The sequence below is a fragment of the Pelecanus crispus genome, chromosome 22 (assembly GCF_030463565.1).
Source record: "Pelecanus crispus isolate bPelCri1 chromosome 22, bPelCri1.pri, whole genome shotgun sequence".
Classification (NCBI taxonomy): domain Eukaryota; kingdom Metazoa; phylum Chordata; class Aves; order Pelecaniformes; family Pelecanidae; genus Pelecanus; species Pelecanus crispus.
This window is the reverse complement of record NC_134664.1, coordinates 3,054,334-3,070,130: the sequence shown is the minus strand read 5'-3', so window position 1 is coordinate 3,070,130 and position 15,797 is coordinate 3,054,334. Positions and strand designations below refer to the sequence as shown.

General features: G+C 68.5%; 3 protein-coding genes across 3 annotated transcripts; 2 read left to right on the top strand and 1 right to left on the bottom strand.

Annotated features, from left to right (window-relative positions):
- Positions 1-290: 290 nt before the first annotated feature.
- PRUNE1 (prune exopolyphosphatase 1) lies at positions 291-5,274 on the top strand. Its single transcript, XM_075724518.1, has 8 exons — positions 291-329; positions 3,317-3,421; positions 3,506-3,711; positions 3,941-4,125; positions 4,203-4,361; positions 4,474-4,568; positions 4,654-4,812; positions 4,954-5,274. Exons 1-8 carry the CDS (start codon positions 291-293, stop codon positions 5,272-5,274), a joined length of 1,269 nt encoding a protein of 422 aa, XP_075580633.1.
- A 1,045-nt stretch (positions 5,275-6,319) lies between these two features.
- On the top strand, positions 6,320-7,849 carry BNIPL (BCL2 interacting protein like). The gene is made up of 8 exons (XM_075724557.1): positions 6,320-6,390; positions 6,476-6,645; positions 6,714-6,848; positions 6,959-7,061; positions 7,148-7,279; positions 7,387-7,473; positions 7,627-7,725; positions 7,807-7,849. Exons 1-8 carry the CDS (start codon positions 6,320-6,322, stop codon positions 7,847-7,849), a joined length of 840 nt encoding a protein of 279 aa, XP_075580672.1.
- A 522-nt stretch (positions 7,850-8,371) lies between these two features.
- CDC42SE1 (CDC42 small effector 1) lies at positions 8,372-10,261 on the bottom strand. Its single transcript, XM_009485505.2, has 4 exons — positions 10,191-10,261; positions 9,989-10,099; positions 9,186-9,260; positions 8,372-9,046 (listed from the first exon to the last, which is right to left on the bottom strand). The coding sequence occupies exons 1-3, from the start codon at positions 10,242-10,244 to the stop codon at positions 9,189-9,191; spliced, it is 237 nt and encodes a 78-aa protein (XP_009483780.1). The 5' UTR covers positions 10,245-10,261; the 3' UTR covers positions 8,372-9,046; positions 9,186-9,188.
- Positions 10,262-15,797: the final 5,536 nt, after the last annotated feature.

Below are 15,797 nucleotides of genomic sequence, written 5' to 3'. Positions count from 1 at the left end.
GGCTGGGGGGGGGCTGGGCCGCGCTGGGCCGTGCTGGGCCGTACTGGGCCGTGCTGGGCCGTACTGGGCCGTGCTGGGCCGTACTGGGCCGCGCTGGGCGGCACTGGGCCGTACTGGGCCGTGCTGGGCCGTACTGGGCCGTGCTGGGCCACGCTGGGCGGCACTGGGCCGTGCTGGGCCGCGCTGGGCGGCACTGGGCCGTGCTGGGCCGTACTGGGCCGTGCTGGGCCGTACTGGGCGGCACTGGGCGGCGCTGGGCCGGGCGGGGAGGGGCGCGGGTCGCCGCCGTTATGGAGCGGTTCGTGGAGGGGAACCGGGCGGCGCTGCAGGTAGCGGGGCCGGGGGGAGCGGGGTCTGGGCGCGGGGGGAAGGAGGGTGCAGGGGGAGCAGGGTGCATGGGGACTGGGTGCCAGGGGGATTGGGGTGCAGGGGGACTGGGTGCAGGGGGTCTGGGGTGCAGGGGGACTGGGTGCCAGGGGCTCGGGGTGCAGGGGGAGCAGGGTGCATGGGGACTGGGTGCCCAGGGAACTGGAGTGCATGTGGAGATGGGTGCCCAGGGGCTTGGGGTGCAGGGGGAGCAGGGTGCATGGGGACTGGGTGCCAGGGGGATTGGGGTGCAGGGGGACTGGGTGCCCAGGGGCTTGGGGTGCAGGGGGAGCAGGGTGCATGGGGACTGGGTGCCAGGGGCTCGGGGTGCAGGGGAAGCAGGGTGCATGGGGACTGGGTGCCAGGGGGATTGAGGTGCAGGGGGAGATGGGTGCCCAGGGGCTTAGGGGGTGCAGGGGGAGCAGGGTGCATGGGGACTGGGTGCCAGGGCCTCGGGGTGCAGGGGGAGCAGGGTGCAGGGGGACTGGGTGCCAGGGGCTCGGGGTGCAGGGGGAGATGGGTGCCCAGGGGCTTAGGGGGTGCAGGGGGAGCAGGGTGCATGGGGACTGGGTGCCAGGGGCTCGGGGTGCAGGGGGAGCAGGGTGCAGGGGGACTGGGTGCCAGGGGGATTGAGGTGCAGGGGGAGATGGGTGCCCAGGGGCTTGGGGTGCAGGGGGAGCAGGGTGCATGGGGACTGGGTGCCAGGGGCTCGGGGTGCAGGGGGAGCAGGGTGCAGGGGGACTGGGTGCCAGGGGGATCGAGGTGCAGGGGGAGATGGGTGCCCAGGGGCTTGGGGTGCAGGGGGAGCAGGGTGCATGTGGAGATGGGTGCCCAGGGGCTTGGGGTGCAGGGGGAGCAGGGTGCATGGGGACTGGGTGCCAGGGGCTCGGGATGCAAGGGAAGCAGGGTGCATGGGGACTGGGTGCCAGGGGGATTGGGGTGCAGGGGGACTGGGTGCAGGGGGTCTGGGGTGCAGGGGGAGCAGGGTGCATGGGGACTGGGTGCCAGGGGCTCGGGGTGCAGGGGGAGCAGGGTGCAGGGGGACTGGGTGCCAGGGGGATTGAGGTGCAGGGGGAGATGGGTGCCCAGGGGCTTGGGGTGCAGGGGGAGCAGGGTGCATGGGGACTGGGTGCCAGGGGCTCGGGGTGCAGGGGGAGCAGGGTGCAGGGGGACTGGGTGCCAGGGGGATCGAGGTGCAGGGGGAGATGGGTGCCCAGGGGCTTGGGGTGCAGGGGGAGCAGGGTGCATGTGGAGATGGGTGCCCAGGGGCTTGGGGTGCAGGGGGAGCAGGGTGCATGGGGACTGGGTGCCAGGGGCTCGGGATGCAAGGGAAGCAGGGTGCATGGGGACTGGGTGCCAGGGGGATTGGGGTGCAGGGGGACTGGGTGCAGGGGGTCTGGGGTGCAGGGGGAGCAGGGTGCATGGGGACTGGGTGCCAGGGGCTCGGGGTGCAGGGGGAGCAGGGTGCAGGGGGACTGGGTGCCAGGGGGATTGAGGTGCAGGGGGAGATGGGTGCCCAGGGGCTTGGGGGGCAGGGGGAGATGGGTGCACGGGGACTGGGGTGCCAGGGGCTTGGGGTGCATGGGGAGATGGGTGCCCAGGGGCTTGTGGTGCCGGGGGGAGCAGGGTGCAGAGGATCTGGGTGCCAGGGGCTCGGGGTGCAGGGGGGAGCAGTGTGCATGGGGACTGGGTGCCCAGGGGCTTGGGGTGCAGGGGGAAATGGGTGCCCAGGGGCTTGGGGAGCAGGGTGCCCAGGGACTGAGGTCCGTACCCAGGAAAATGGGGTGCAGGGGTGTGCAGAGTGCATGGAGACTGGGTGCCCAGGGGCTTGGGGTGCAGGGGGAGATGGGTGCCCAGAGGCTTGGGGTGCAGGGAGAGATGGGTGCCCAGGGAGTGGGGTGCAGGGGTGAGCAGGGTGCATGGAGATTGGGTGCCCAGGGAGCTGGGGTGCGGGGGGCTTGGGGTGCCCAGGAAAGCAGGGTACAGGGGGGAGCTGGGTACCCAGGGGAGCAGGGAGCATGGGGACTGGGGTGCAGAGGGCTTGGGGTGCATGGGAAGATGAGTGCCCAGGGGAGCGGGGTGCAGGGGGAGCAGGGTGCCCAGAGGATCAAGAGCCCTGAGTGGGGGACACCCCAAACCATTTCCACGGCCCGGACCTCCCCAGCATCCCCCACCCCACCCCTGCAGCCTCGTCTGGTCCTGCAGCACGTGGGTGCGGGTCCCCTGACGTGCTGCGGAGTTAATGCCACGGGCCGCTCTCGGTTGTTTACTTCCTTGGCTTATACTGAATAAATGAGCGAATCTGGGTTATGGCATGAAATAATTGTCACCGAAAAAGGGCCTGGAGACAGGGTGACTCCCTCAAGCATGACAGAACGGGCGCCAGCAGCCAGGGACGGGGGATTTGCAGGGTGACATGGGTGATATTTTTTTCTTGCTACTGTGTGCAAGAAAAAAAGTGGTGAAACCTTGTGTTTTGGGGGGCAGCCAGCCCCAAACTCACCGTCTCTGGCAAAACCGCTTTGTTCTGGGGTTTAAAATACTAAAGGCTCCCAGGGCTGCGACGGCGTCCCCTGGGGTAGCAAGGTCCCTGTCCCCGCTGCCGCGGCCACTCGTGGCCGAGCTGGTTTTCCCGTTCTCCTCGAGGCCTCGGTGTGCCCGGTTTCGCACGTGTGCCCCAAAAATGTGAGGCTTTTGTGCCAGAAATGGATCCCGGCCAGGTGTCGTCCCAAGGGCACCGGGCCGGTTGGCGCTTCGGGGTGCCAGGAGCCCGTCTGCTGCTGGTGGCAGCTGGGAGATGGGTGCAGGCGGGTGGCATCTGTGGGTGGCACCGGCGATGAGTGGCTCTGGGGACACTGGCATGTCCCCTCGGGGGTGGCGAAGGGGAAGGGAGTGGCCCGGGGGGGGCTTTGGAGGACAGGGATGCATCTGACGCCTCCCGCCCTGGCAGGAACACATCCGGCGTCACCAGGAGATCCACGTGGTGATGGGCAACGAGGCCTGTGACCTGGACTCCACCGTCTCGGCCCTGGCCCTGGCTTATTTCCTGGCAAAGGTGAGGCTTGCCCGCTGGCTCGGGGACAAACGGTGGCTTGGGGGATGCCTCACCGGGTGTCACCCCCCCCACACACTGCTGCAGACCTCCCCGGCTCCCAAAGCCACCTTCATCCCGGTGCTGAACATCCCTCGCGCTGACTTCGCCCTCCGGACGGAGACGACGTTCCTGCTACGGGAGCAGGGCATCCCCGCCGCCTCCCTCATCTTTCGGGATGAGATCGACCTGGCAGGGCTGCACCGCGCCGGGCTGCTCTCCCTGACACTGGTCGATCACCACGTCCTGCCTCGGTGAGCCGAGGGGGGTGGACATGGGGACAACCAGGGCCACCCACCCGAAGCCTCAATTTTTCCTTGCTGGATTTTGGCCCAGGATGGGTAAAACCTTTCCCTTTCCGGGGTGTTTTTAGGGTAGGAGGAGAGGAACAAAGGGGGTTTACAGGCTCTGCTGGGGGTGCCGCACCGCGGCTGCGCCCCAGGGCCCTGCCGGGGGTCTCACTCTCGCCGTCTCGCCCGCCAGCGCCGACGCAGCCCTGGAAGAGGCCGTGGTGGAGGTCCTCGATCACCGACCGTTGGAACGGGACCGAGCTCCCCGCTGCCAGCTGACGGCAGAGCCGGTGGGCTCCTGCGCCACGCTGGTGACCGAGCGGATCGCCCAAGGTCCCCCGGGCGTGCTGGACCGAACCACGGCTGCGCTGCTGCACGGTGAGGATGGGTGGCCCTCGCTGAGCCCTGTCCAAGGGGGACGATGACAACTGATGACCCCCGGTTGTCCCCGCCAGGCACCATCCTCCTGGACTGCGTGAACCTGACCCCGGCGGCCGGCAAGGTGACGCCCAGGGACGAGGCATGCGTCTCCCTGCTCGAGGCGAGGTTCCCCGAGCTGCCAGCCCGCAACGCCATCTTCGAAGCCCTGCAAGCAGCCAAGTTTGACGTCTCAGGTCTGGCGGTGCCATCCAGGGTCTGGCCGGGAGCGGGTTTTGGGACAGACCCCTCTCCTTGGGGACGAGGACATGTCCCCGGGGCTGATGGTCGGCCTCTCTCGTCTCCCAGGGCTGACGACGGAGCAGATGCTGCGGAAGGACCTCAAAGTCCTCTCCAGCGATGAGCTGCTGCTCGCCATCAGTGCCATCTACGTGGACCTGGAGGTGAGGCTCGGCAAGGGGGGGAAGCTGAGGTGGGGGTGGCACGATGGGGACAGCGGGGTGACACCGGCGTCTCTCCCCCCTCCAGACCTTCCTGCGCCGGCCTGGCTTGCTGGAGGACCTGGATGCTTTCTGCCAAGCTCGGGGCTACGCGGGGCTGGTGGCCATGACGATCTGTTTTAACGAGCGCAACGAGCCCTCCCGGCAGCTCGCGGTCTACAGCCAGCGCGAGACCCTCCGGAGCACGGTGAGTCGGGGTCGGGGGGGGCCAGGCGCCCCAAACCCTCAGCACGGGGGTCTGGGAGCAGTTTGCAGCTGCGGCGCTTGGGGGATTTTGGGGGTGCTGGGGGGGGGGGTGGTCCCAGCCGCCGCGCTCCTTCTCTTGCAGGTGTGCCAGGCGCTGGAGGAGGCGACGACGCCGACCCTGCACCTCCAGCCCCTCCCGAGCCCCTGGTCCTGTGTGAGCGCCTACGCCCAGGGCAACGCTTTGGCTTTGCGGAAGAAAGTCCTGCCCATCCTGCGGGCAGCCCTGGGGGAGTCGGGCGCTGCCGGGGGGCCGGAGGAGGAGGTGGTCCCGCCGCCCACCCCCATGAACAGCCTCGTGGAGGAATGCCCGCTGGCGCAGGCCGTCCCCCCGCTCTGCCCCCAGGATGTCCTGGAGCGGGTCAGCCGCATCGCCACCGGGCAGCCCCCCGGCTCCCCAAAATAAGAGCGGGTGCCCGGCGGCTTTTGGGGTCCATACGAGGAGGTGGGGTCCCTGGGCAGGTCCCGGTGGGGTGCCCGGGCCTGGCAGGGTTGCGGCTGCCTTCGTTAGAGCTCGGCTTCCCTCGTTAGAGCTCGGCTCCCTGCCGGAGATGGGTCCTGGTTGCAATTTGCTCCCCCAACGGGCTCCTGTCCCCCCCGACAGCACTGCTGGGGTTCAGTCCCCCAGGGTGGGTTTTTGGGGACCCCGCGGGCAGTGGGGCTGGGGCAGCACCCACTTAATGAAGGCACTGGGGGGGTTAACGAGTTCTTGCTGTTCTTCATCCCTCAGGGGGGGCTGTGGGGGGCCCAGGGTGGTGGGTCCAGCTGCGGAGCCAGCTGGGGAACGGTCACCCACGCGCTCCGAGGATTAAATTTCCCTTTTTTCTTCCACTTCTGGCTCTCGACTTTTCTTCCGTGACAGATCTGCGCTGCCCTGCTCACCCCGGGGGTGGCCCCCACCCTCCCCGTGGGCATTCCAGGAGGTGAACCCCCTCTTTTCCTGGGGTGCAGCCCCCTACCAATACCTCCCTGGGTCAGAGGAGCGTTTTGGGGACCCATAACACAGTTTTGGGGTGGGGGGGGTGAGCTCAGTGCAGCTGAACCCCCAAATCCAGCCCAGCTGGGAGGAAACCGGTTGTGCCGCGATGAGCCGTGGCCTCTGCCGGCTGTGAATGCGGCCAAACCAGTTTGGATGAGCCACCAGTGCCCGTCACCGGTGGGGAGCCACAGGGCGAGAGAGGTGAGCGGCCCCGGCGTTGGGAGTCTCTGAGGGTAGAGGGGTTGAGGGTTGAGCGGAGCTGCCATGGGGGTCCCCAGGGAGCTTCCGAGCCGTCTCCCTGTGGCTGGGCGCACCCATCTGCATCCGCTTTCGGTTTGGAAACGGGGCGGGAAAGGTGGGAAATGGGGACGGTTCGGTGTGGAGCTGCCGGAGGATGCAAGAGCTCTGGGTTTGGGGAGGGGGGGGCTGGTTCCCGAGCTGGGGCTGGTGGCTCTGTCGTTAGGTGACAAGGATGGCCGCGGGGACGGCCACCGGCGACGGCCTGGACCTGCACGAGGAGTGGCAGGACGAGGACTTCCCCGGGTAAGGGAGCGATGGCAGCCATACCCCCAAACCCACTCCACACACCCCCCCGGATCCTGCTGACCCCCGGCCCTGTCCCCACCAGGGTCTTGCCGGAGGGGTGCCCGGGGGCCGGGGGTGCCCCGCGGCGCATGCGGAGGCGGCTGCCGGCGCTGGAGCGGACCGAGAGCGCTGAACGTTCGCCCGACGCCAGCATTGACCTCGACCTGGACGCGCTGGAGACGCCCTCGGGCAGCGACAGCTTCGAGTGGGAGGGTGAGACCCGGCCGGGGTGGGGGTACGGGGGACCCCCCCCCAGTGCCGTGCTAACCGGCTGCCCGCAGAGGAGCTGCCACGCGCCTGGGACTTCGCCAACGGGGCTGGCGGCCGGCGCGGGCCTGACACGGAGGACGAGGGGCCGGAGGAGAGCGTGGATCTGAGCGCAGTGGAGCCCTACAGCCGGGTCCTCTCCCACGGGGGTAACGCGGGGACGGGCACCCGGGGTGGGGACTCCTGGGTCCCCTCCCTGAGCCCACTGGGTCTGGGGGGGACGGTAGGCGCTGGCTGTGCCACCCTCCGCTCCGGCCAGGGTACCACGGCGAGGGCTTCGGCACCGTCCTGCTCTTCGCCGCTTGCCACCTCCCAGACAGCAGCATCCCCCGGTATGGCTACGTGATGGAGAACCTGCTCAGGTGGGGACCCCGGCGCGGGCTGGGATCCTTCCCACGCGCCCCGTGCCTCAGTTTCCCCAAGCTGACGGGCCGCACTGTCCCTCCAGGTACATCGTGTGCACCCTGGAGAGGACGGTGGCCGACCGCTACGTCCTGGTGTGCCTGAGCGGGGCGGCAGCGCGGGGGCAGATCCCCTCTTTCGGCTGGATGAAACGGTGCTACCGGGCTATGGATCGGCGGTGAGCGTGCGAGGGCTCCCGGTGAGCGTGCCGGGGCGCGGGGGCGGGGGGTGGCAGCGATGGTGCCGGGCTGGCGGTGAGCCCTGGAGCATCCCGGTCCTTCCCAGGCTCCGGAAGAGCCTGCAAGCTGTGATCATCGTCCACCCCACCTGGTACATCAAGGCACTCGTGACGCTCTCCCAGCCTTTTCTCAGGTAGGGTTGGCTCGCACCCACGCATGCGAGGCCTCACACGGGCATGTTTGCCTCCTCCCCGGGGCTTCCCGTGCCGGTTCCTGGTGAACCGGCCCCATCGCACAAGGGTGTAAGGAGCTGGAGGGTCTTGGCCCACCCCACAATCTCCCCCAGCCCCACCTTCAGCGGCAAGGTCCGGTTCGCCGCCAGCCTGCAGGAGCTCTCCCGGCTCGTCCCCGTGGAGCCGGCACATGTCCCCGAGCCCGTCCGGCGGTGAGTCCCCTCCACGGGGCCAGAGGTTGGTTGGGGGGGGTTCATGGGGTGCCACCCATGGATGCTTTTCTCTCCCCGCAGGCTGGAGCCCGGCTGGGACGGCAGCCGGGACGTGACGCGGTGACAGGGACACGCAGGCGGCGGCATCAGGGGCTCTCGGCATGCCCAAAGCGGTCCCTGAGCACCCGTGGGTGAATAAAGGACGTGGATGGGAGCATAGTGCCCAGCGTGTGTGGGGGTCTCGGCTTTTCCCGGCAAATTTGGCAGCGCCGGTAGCGGAGGAGGAAGGCGAGGAGCCCCAGGCAGCTCGCGGACGCGCTCCTCGGGCCAGCACAAGGGTTTTATTTCAAGGGTGGGTTGTTTTTCCCAGGGCGGGCAAAACTGAATCAAGCATCGGCGCTCGCTTACCAAGGCCGAGCACACCGCGGAGCTGGAAAAACCCGGCTCCGCGCAGGAACATCCCAGCGTGGTGTGGGGCATGGCAAAGGGCCTCTGCCGCCCGGCTGTGATGCCCGGCACGTGCTATTTAATATTTAATCCTGGCGCTATTTAAACTATATACACCCGTGCCCGAATTCGGGAGCCCGAGTCCCCTCCTTGGGTCGGGCCCCGTCCTGCCTCGGCCGGTGCCGGTGAAATTCCGGTGGCGATCCCGGGTGGAGGCAACCCCACCACGGTCCTGCCTCTGAGGCGGCGGAGGCTGCCTAGGTTGGTTTTTCTGAGTTTAAAAAAACAAAATATATATCCTAAAAAAGGAGGAAGGCGGCAGTTTGCCAGCGGTGGAGATGCCGGCTGGAGGCACCACGGGCTTGTTGATGGTGTCGGCGCCGAGCCGCTGCCGGCGAGACACTGAAGCCTCAGGGTTTAATCCCGGTTTTGCTCTTCTACGCCTTTCCGGGAGGGCACCAAATCAGCCTCGGCATCAGGACCAGCCTCGCCACGACACCCCGGGGAAACCGAGGCACCGCAGCCCGGCGCCGAGAGGGGCCCATAGGAGACAACGATGTGGAAAAAGGGAAAACCAGGAGGATTTGGCACATCGTGGCTGTGCCCGGCAGCTTCGGGAGGGTGGCTGTGTCCTTTCAGCTGAAATCCTGGTCGGGCACGAGGTGGGGGCTGCCGTCCCAGCTCCCTCCCCACGTCACCGACCCGATGCCTCTGGGAAGGAGGGATTTGCCAAGGGGGACGATGACCAAAAGCCACCGGGAGTCGGGTGAGGATCGCTCTGCATAAATTACCGCGGGGTTAAAGCGCTCGAGGTTGGCTTCTCCTCCGGTTGGGGGATCAGGCAGTTCAAGTTTGGGCTGAAAAAGCCAGGAATCTGCAAAGTCCAAGAGAGGCCGGGTTACGGAACCGCGCAAGCGGAAGCTCGTTTGGGTGTGTTAATTAGCGGTGGTGCCTCAGAGGGGGACAGCGGGTGCTGAGGGCTGCCGCAGCCGCCCGCACGGACGCGTACTCACACGCTACAAGACCCGGGAGCTGCTCCACTGTCGCTCCCGACTGCCCTTGGACCTCATCTCCTGGACGGCGCCGGTCTGCGGGGAGGGTGCAGAGGTGTGTCATCAGCGCTGTGAGACCCATCACCCAACTGCGCCACCCCACCGCTCAAGCGTAAGCCCTGTCACCCAAACGGAAGGCCGCTTCACCCCACCCTGAGACCTGTCACCCAACCGTGACACCTAGCAACCCAACCGGGAGACTCCACCCCGCCAACAGTGACGCCCATCACCCAACCATGAGACTCCACCACCCCAAGAGTGACACCCACCAGCCAAGCACGAGAGCCACCACTCCAACATTGACACCCATCACCCAACTATGGGATCCAGCACCCCAAAAGCAACACCCACCACCCAACTGTGAGACTCACGACCCCAACATTGACACCCATTACCCAACCATGACACCCACTACCCAACCATGACACCCACTGCCCCCAAAGCAACACCCGTCACCCCAACAGTGACACCCACCACCCGTGAGACTCACGACCCCAACATTGACACCCATCACCCAACCATGACACCCACCACCCAACCATGAGATCCACCACCCCAAAAGCGACACCTACCACCCAACTGTGAGACCCATCACCCCAACAGTGACACCCACCACCCAACCATGAGACTCACGACCCCAACATTGACACCCATCACCCAACCATGACACCCACCACCCAACCATGAGATCCACCACCCCAAAAGCGACACCCATCACCCAACCGTGAGACCCATCACCCCAACCGTGCGCATGGGTAGGGTACCATGGGCAGGCCTTCGTCTGCGGCCATGTCGCCAGAGCCGATGTGCGTCAGGTGCACGAAGTTCATGGGCTCACCAATCATGGAGCGGTCGATCCGTCTCCTCCTCTTCTTCTGCAAGTGGACGAAGGCCGTCAGCGCCCGCTGAGCCCACGGCCCCAGGACCCCAAACCCTCCCTAAACCGGCCAGGCTGAAGCTACTCACGGGCTGTGGCTTCTCTACGACGCAGCAACCCAGCTTGTGCCAGAAGTCGCTCATATTCGCGGTGGCGTCCAGCTTCCCTCCCTGCCGGGCTGGCTGCCGGGGGGGCCGCGCCGGTGCAGAGACCCCCACACGGGGTCACTCCATGGGGATGGGTAGGGGGACTTGGTCGAGGTGGCCGAGCCGGTGGGGATGCACCTGGGGGGAGGCAGAGCCGGGGACAGGGCACGTCACGGCGGGGAAGGGTTTGTCACCAGGTGCAGGGATGTAACAGATGATGAGGGGAAGGGAACAGATGGGTTGGGGATGTTGGGGTGCAGGATCAGCCCCACTCCCCGTCCCGGGGCTGTCCCCAGGTGATGCATCAGGTTGGGGAAACTGAGGCACGGCACGGAGAGGAGCAGCTGGCTGCAGGTTTGATAGCGGGGGGGGTGATGCCTGTAGTCCTGACCCCCCAAATCAACCCTAAACCCACTTCCCATCAACCAAACGTGAGCCTGAGACCCTCAGGGGACCCCAGGTGTCAAACAGAGACCCCCAGGGACCCCACCACCACACAGAGACGCCCAGGGACCCCACCACCACACAGAGACAGACCCCCAGGGACCCCAGCACCACATAGAGATGCCCAAGGGACCCCAGCACCACACAGAGACAGACCCCCAGGGACCCCAGCACCACACAGAGACGCCCAGGGACCCCACCACCACACAGAGACAGACCCCCAGGGACCCCACCACCACACAGAGATGCCCAGGGACCCCAGCACCACACAGAGACGCCCAGGGACCCCACCACCACACAGAGACAGACCCCCAGGGACCCCAGCATCACACAGAGACCCCCAGGGACCCCAGCACCACACAGAGATGCCCAAGGGACCCCAGCATCACACAGAGACCCCCAGGGACCCCAGCACCACACAGAGACAGACCCCCAGGGACCCCAGCACCACACAGAGACGCCCAGGGACCCCACCACCACACAGAGACAGACCCCCAGGGACCCCAGCATCACACAGAGACCCCCAGGGACCCCAGCACCACACAGAGATGCCCAAGGGACCCCAGCACCACATAGAGACCCCCCCAGGGACCCCAGCACCACACAGAGATGCCCAGGGACCCCAGCATCACACAGAGATGCCCAGGGACCCCAGCACCACACAAAGACCCCCAGGGACCCCAGCACCACACAGAGATGCCCAAGGGACCCCAGCACCACATAGAGACCCCCCAGGGACCCCAGCACCACACAGAGATGCCCAGGGACCCCAGCACCACACAGAGACGCCCAGGGACCCCACCACCACACAGAGACCCCCAGGGACCCCAGCATCACACAGAGACCCCCAGGGACCTCAGCACCATACAGAGATGCCCAGGGACCCCAGCATCACACAGAGACCCCCAGGGACCTCAGCACCACACAGAGATGCCCAGGGACCCCAGCATCACACAGAGACCCCCAGGGACCCCAGCATCACACAGAGACCCCCAGGGACCCCAGCACCATGCAGCCACGCAGAGTTGTCCTCATGGCCGGGGCAGGATCTGGCCCCGGCCCCCACCCCGGTGCAGGACGCAGCTGAGGGATGCTGCAGCAGGATGGGGGGGTGGGCAGAGGCAGCCACGGCAAATCCCAACTCCCTGAGCCAGGCGGCTATAAATATCCCAGCCTTTCCGAAAAGGGGCCGGAGGTTGAGCTCTTCCGCTCCAGCTCAAAAAGCGGATGGGGGCAAAATAAACAGGGCCGGCAGGACTCTACCCCAAACCCCCACGGCGCCGGCTGGGGTAGCCAAGGGGGGTGTGGAAAGGGGGGTTCACCCCCAAAATGGGTGATCCCCCCCTCCACCCCAAGGAGAGACAACTCTTCCGCTGCAAAAGTACCCGGCGGCGTGCACAAAACTCACCCACGCACGAAGGGCCGCGGCCTGAGCACAACCCTGTACCAGCCGCCGGAGAGCCCCAATGCCAGCGTGGGGGGCAGCTAGCGGCCGCGCCAAGGCAAGGCCAAGTTTTGCCGGAGCTCGGCCACGGCAGCAGATGGGTGCCAGACCCCCCTGCGCCGACAAACAGGAAAAGTCCCTTCCTCTGCCCCTGCGCTGGCGACGCCGGATGGGTCCAAGGTCCGCGGCAGCCGGTCGGGCGCTTCCTGCCCGCAGCAGAGAGGAACGGGGCGCGCGGCTGCTGGGTGCCGGGGCCTGCAGTTCCCCAAAACGGGGTGCTAACCGCCTCCCCCCCCCCCGCCTTGGGTGCCTAGGGATGCTCCGATTGCATCCCCTCGGCGCTGTCCCCATTCACAGCCTTGCCAGGGCCAGGATCAGGCCCCGGGGTGACCCGGCAGCCGGGCAGCACCCACAGCCCATCCCCTCGGCGTCAGGGCACCGAGGGGAAGTGGGTGTCTGGCCATGCCTGCTCCCAAACCACAGCCAGCCCGGCCCTGGGTCCCAGCAGGGAGACTTGGGGAGTGACCGAGGGAGGTCCCCCCCCGATTGCCCCGTGCCCCTCACCCCGGTGTCTGGGCCCCAGCCCACAGTCCCCCCGCCGCGAGCGCAGCTGCTGAGAACGGGCAGGTTGTGACACGTCCGGGGTGGCGTAAATCAGGGCCGTGCCCATGCCGGACCCACGCACCGGCACCCCCCGGGCAAACTCGGCCTCTCCCCCGGGGTGCAGACGGATGGACAGACGGACGGAGCTGGATGTTGGGGGGGGCTGCCTTTTCTTTGCTAGCCCCATTTCCTTAGGAAATGAAGCTGCCAGAGCCGGCCCCCGCCATAATGCCCCGGCTCGCTGCCGGATCCAGCAGCGCGGCGGAAAGGCCTTGGCGGGGGGGGGGTACCCCCCAAATTCGGCACCGCGGCTGGTCCCCAGGGAGCTGGGAGAGCCTCCGTGGGGAGCCCCAGGAGCGGGCTCAGCCTCGTACGAGCCACCAGCAAATCTCCGTGTGACACCCCCTCCCCCCCCCCAATCAAGCCGCTGCAACCCCCCAGCTCGGACCCCTCCTTTCTGCCCCCAAAACCACCCCCCAGCACCCACCGGGCCTCACGTCCTCACACCCAGCGAAGGGCAACGGCCGGATCCGGATGCTCTCCCACCTCTGGGCGGTTGTCGGCGGCGGGTCCCGCAGGCCACAGCTACCCCAGTTCCACCCCCCTTGGGGGGGGTCTCACGCGCACCCCTCACTGCTTGCCCACCCCTGCAATGAGTTGTGTCCGGTCTCAGCCTGTCTGGGCGGAGGGGCCCGGCCCCCGCGGCGGCCCCAGGGAGGGCAGCTTACGGCCCGGCCCGCGCCGGCACACACAAAATGACTTCCCTGTTGGGAAACCACCGCTCTGCGTCACCGGCGGAGGACCGGGGAGAGCAACGAGGGCATCCGGGGGGGCCACTCCAGGCCCCTCCAGCACTGGGGTCGCCCGCCCCAGGCTTGCCCCCCGAGGTCCCCCCCAAGCTCAGAAGGGAGGGTGGTGTGGGGGGACGGGCCGTGCTGGGTGGGACCCCTGGGACCCCCCCTCCCCCCGCTGCGGGCCTGGGCACCCCGGGATAGGGCGGCAAAGTGGGGGGAGAAGCCCCTCTGCGTGGAACGGTCACGGCTGCCGTCCTGGGGGCACCGGGTGCTGGCAAGGGTGGGGGACCCGTGGGGCTCAGTAGGGCTGGGGGGTCCCAGAAAGGCTGGGGACCCCGGGGTCCTGGTAGGGCTGGGGGTTCCTGGGGTCCTGGTACGGCTGAGGGTCCTGGTGGGGCCGGGGACCCCAGGGGTCCTGGTAGGGCTGAGGGTCCTGGTGGGGCTGGGGGGTCCCGGTAGAGCTGGGGGGTCCTGGTAGAGCTGGGGACCCCAGGAGTCCTGGCAGGGCTGGGGGTCCTGGTAGAGCTGGGGGGTCCCGGTAGAGCTGAGGGGTCCTGGTGGGGCTGGGGACCCCAGGGGTCCCGGCAGGGCTGGGGGGTCCCGGTAGGGCTGGGGACCCCGGGGGCCCTGGCAGGGCTGGGGGTCCCACAGATCCTGGTAGGGCTGGGGGGTCCGGACAGGGCTGGGGGCTCGGAACAGGGTTGGGGGTCCCGGCAGGACTCCCCGGTCCGAGCAGGGGGCTGCAAGGGCTGGGGGGGGGGGGGTCCTCCCGCCGCCCCGGTCCCGGTGCCGCCCCCGGTGCCCTCCCCGCTTTCCCAGGGCCCTTCCGCGGGGTCGCACCCCTGGGGGCTGCCGGTCCCGCTCCCGGTAGCGGCCCCGTTACCTGGCCCGGCGCCCGGTGCGGGGTCCCGGTGCGGGTCCCGGTGCGGGTCCCGGTGCGGGTCCCGGTGCCGGTGCCCAGCGCGGAGCGGCCAGGCGTGGCCCGGCGGCTGCGGGACGCGGCGCTCCCCCGCCGCCCGGCTCGGCTCGGCCCGGCCCGGCCCGGAGCACAGCTCCCACCCTGGACGCTGCTGGCATTGCAGGGGCCACGGCCGGGCGGGGGGGGGGGGGCGGGCGGGGGGGAGCCGGCAAGGCCGGGGGGTCCTGGGGGTCCTGGAGGGGTTGGGGGTCCTGGGGTACCGGTAGGACTGGGGATCCGGGGGGTCCCGGTAGGGCTGGGGGGTCCCGGTAGCGCTGGGGGGTCCTGGTAGGGCTGGGGGTCCTGGGGTACGGGTAGGGCTGGGGGCTCTGGGGGTCCCGGTAGCGCTGGGGGGGTTCTGGTAGGGCTGGGGGGTCCCGGTAGCGTTGGGGGTCCTGCGGGTCCCGGTAGGGCTGGGGGTCCCGTAGGGTTGGGGGTCCTGGGGCTCCCGGTAGCACTGGGGGGTCCTGGTAGGGCTGGGGGGTCCCAGTAGCGCTGGGGGGTCCTGGTAGAGCTGGGGGTCCTGGGTTACCAGTAGGGCTGGGGGCCCTGGGGGTCCCGGTAGCGCTGGGGGGGTTGTGGTAGGGCTGGGGGGTCCTGTTAGCGTTGAGGGTCCTGCGGGTCCCGGTAGGGCTGGGGGTCCTGTAGGGTTGGGGGCCCTGGGGCTCCCGGTAGCGCTGGGGGGTCCTGGTAGGGCTGGGGGGGTCCCAGTAGCGCTGGGGGGTCCTGGTAGAGCTGGGGGTCCTGGGTTACCAGTAGGGCTGGGGGCCCTGGGGGTCCCGGTAGCGCTGGGGGGGTTGTGGTAGGGCTGGGGGGTCCTGTTAGCGTTGAGGGTCCTGCGGGTCCCGGTAGGGCTGGGGGTCCCGTAGGGTTGGGGGTCCTGGGGCTCCCGGTAGCGCTGGGGGGTCCTGGTAGGGCTGGGGGGTCCCAGTAGCGCTGGGGGGTCCTGGTAGAGCTGGGGGTCCTGGGTTACCAGTAGGGCTGGGGGCCCTGGGGGTCCCGGTAGCGCTGGGGGGGTTGTGGTAGGGCTGGGGGGTCCTGTTAGCGTTGAGGGTCCTGCGGGTCCCGGTAGGGCTGGGGGTCCTGTAGGGTTGGGGGCCCTGGGGCTCCCGGTAGCGCTGGGGGGTCCTGGTAGGGCTGGGGGGTCCCAGTAGCACTGGGGGGGTCCTGGTAGAGCTGGGGGTCCTGGGTTACCAGTAGGGCTGGGGGCCCTGGGGGGTCCCGGTAGCGCTGGGGGGGTTGTGGTAGGGCTGGGGGGTCCTGTTAGCGTTGGGGGTCCTGCGGGTCCCGGTAGGGCTGGGGGTCCT

What these genes read in the sequence shown, in the direction of transcription:
- PRUNE1 (XM_075724518.1), top strand. Translation starts at nt 291, where the DNA reads ATGGAGCGGTTCGTGGAGGGGAACCGGGCGGCGCTGCAG. An exon ending in AGCCAAGTTTGACGTCTCAG is followed by an intron (nt 4,362 to 4,473) that starts GTCTGGCGGTGC and finishes CTCGTCTCCCAG; the next exon opens with GGCTGACGACGGAGCAGATG. An exon ending in GCGAGACCCTCCGGAGCACG is followed by an intron (nt 4,813 to 4,953) that starts GTGAGTCGGGGT and finishes CTTCTCTTGCAG; the next exon opens with GTGTGCCAGGCGCTGGAGGA.
- BNIPL (XM_075724557.1), top strand. Translation starts at nt 6,320, where the DNA reads ATGGCCGCGGGGACGGCCACCGGCGACGGCCTGGACCTGCACGAGGAG. An exon ending in CTCTCCCAGCCTTTTCTCAG is followed by an intron (nt 7,474 to 7,626) that starts GTAGGGTTGGCT and finishes AATCTCCCCCAG; the next exon opens with CCCCACCTTCAGCGGCAAGG. An exon ending in GTCCCCGAGCCCGTCCGGCG is followed by an intron (nt 7,726 to 7,806) that starts GTGAGTCCCCTC and finishes CTCTCCCCGCAG; the next exon opens with GCTGGAGCCCGGCTGGGACG.
- CDC42SE1 (XM_009485505.2), bottom strand. Translation starts at nt 10,244, where the DNA reads ATGAGCGACTTCTGGCACAAGCTGGGTTGCTGCGTCGTAGAGAAGCCA. An exon ending in TCGTAGAGAAGCCACAGCCC is followed by an intron (nt 10,100 to 10,190) that starts GTGAGTAGCTTC and finishes GTCCACTTGCAG; the next exon opens with AAGAAGAGGAGGAGACGGAT. An exon ending in CAGACGAAGGCCTGCCCATG is followed by an intron (nt 9,261 to 9,988) that starts GTACCCTACCCA and finishes CCCTCCCCGCAG; the next exon opens with ACCGGCGCCGTCCAGGAGAT.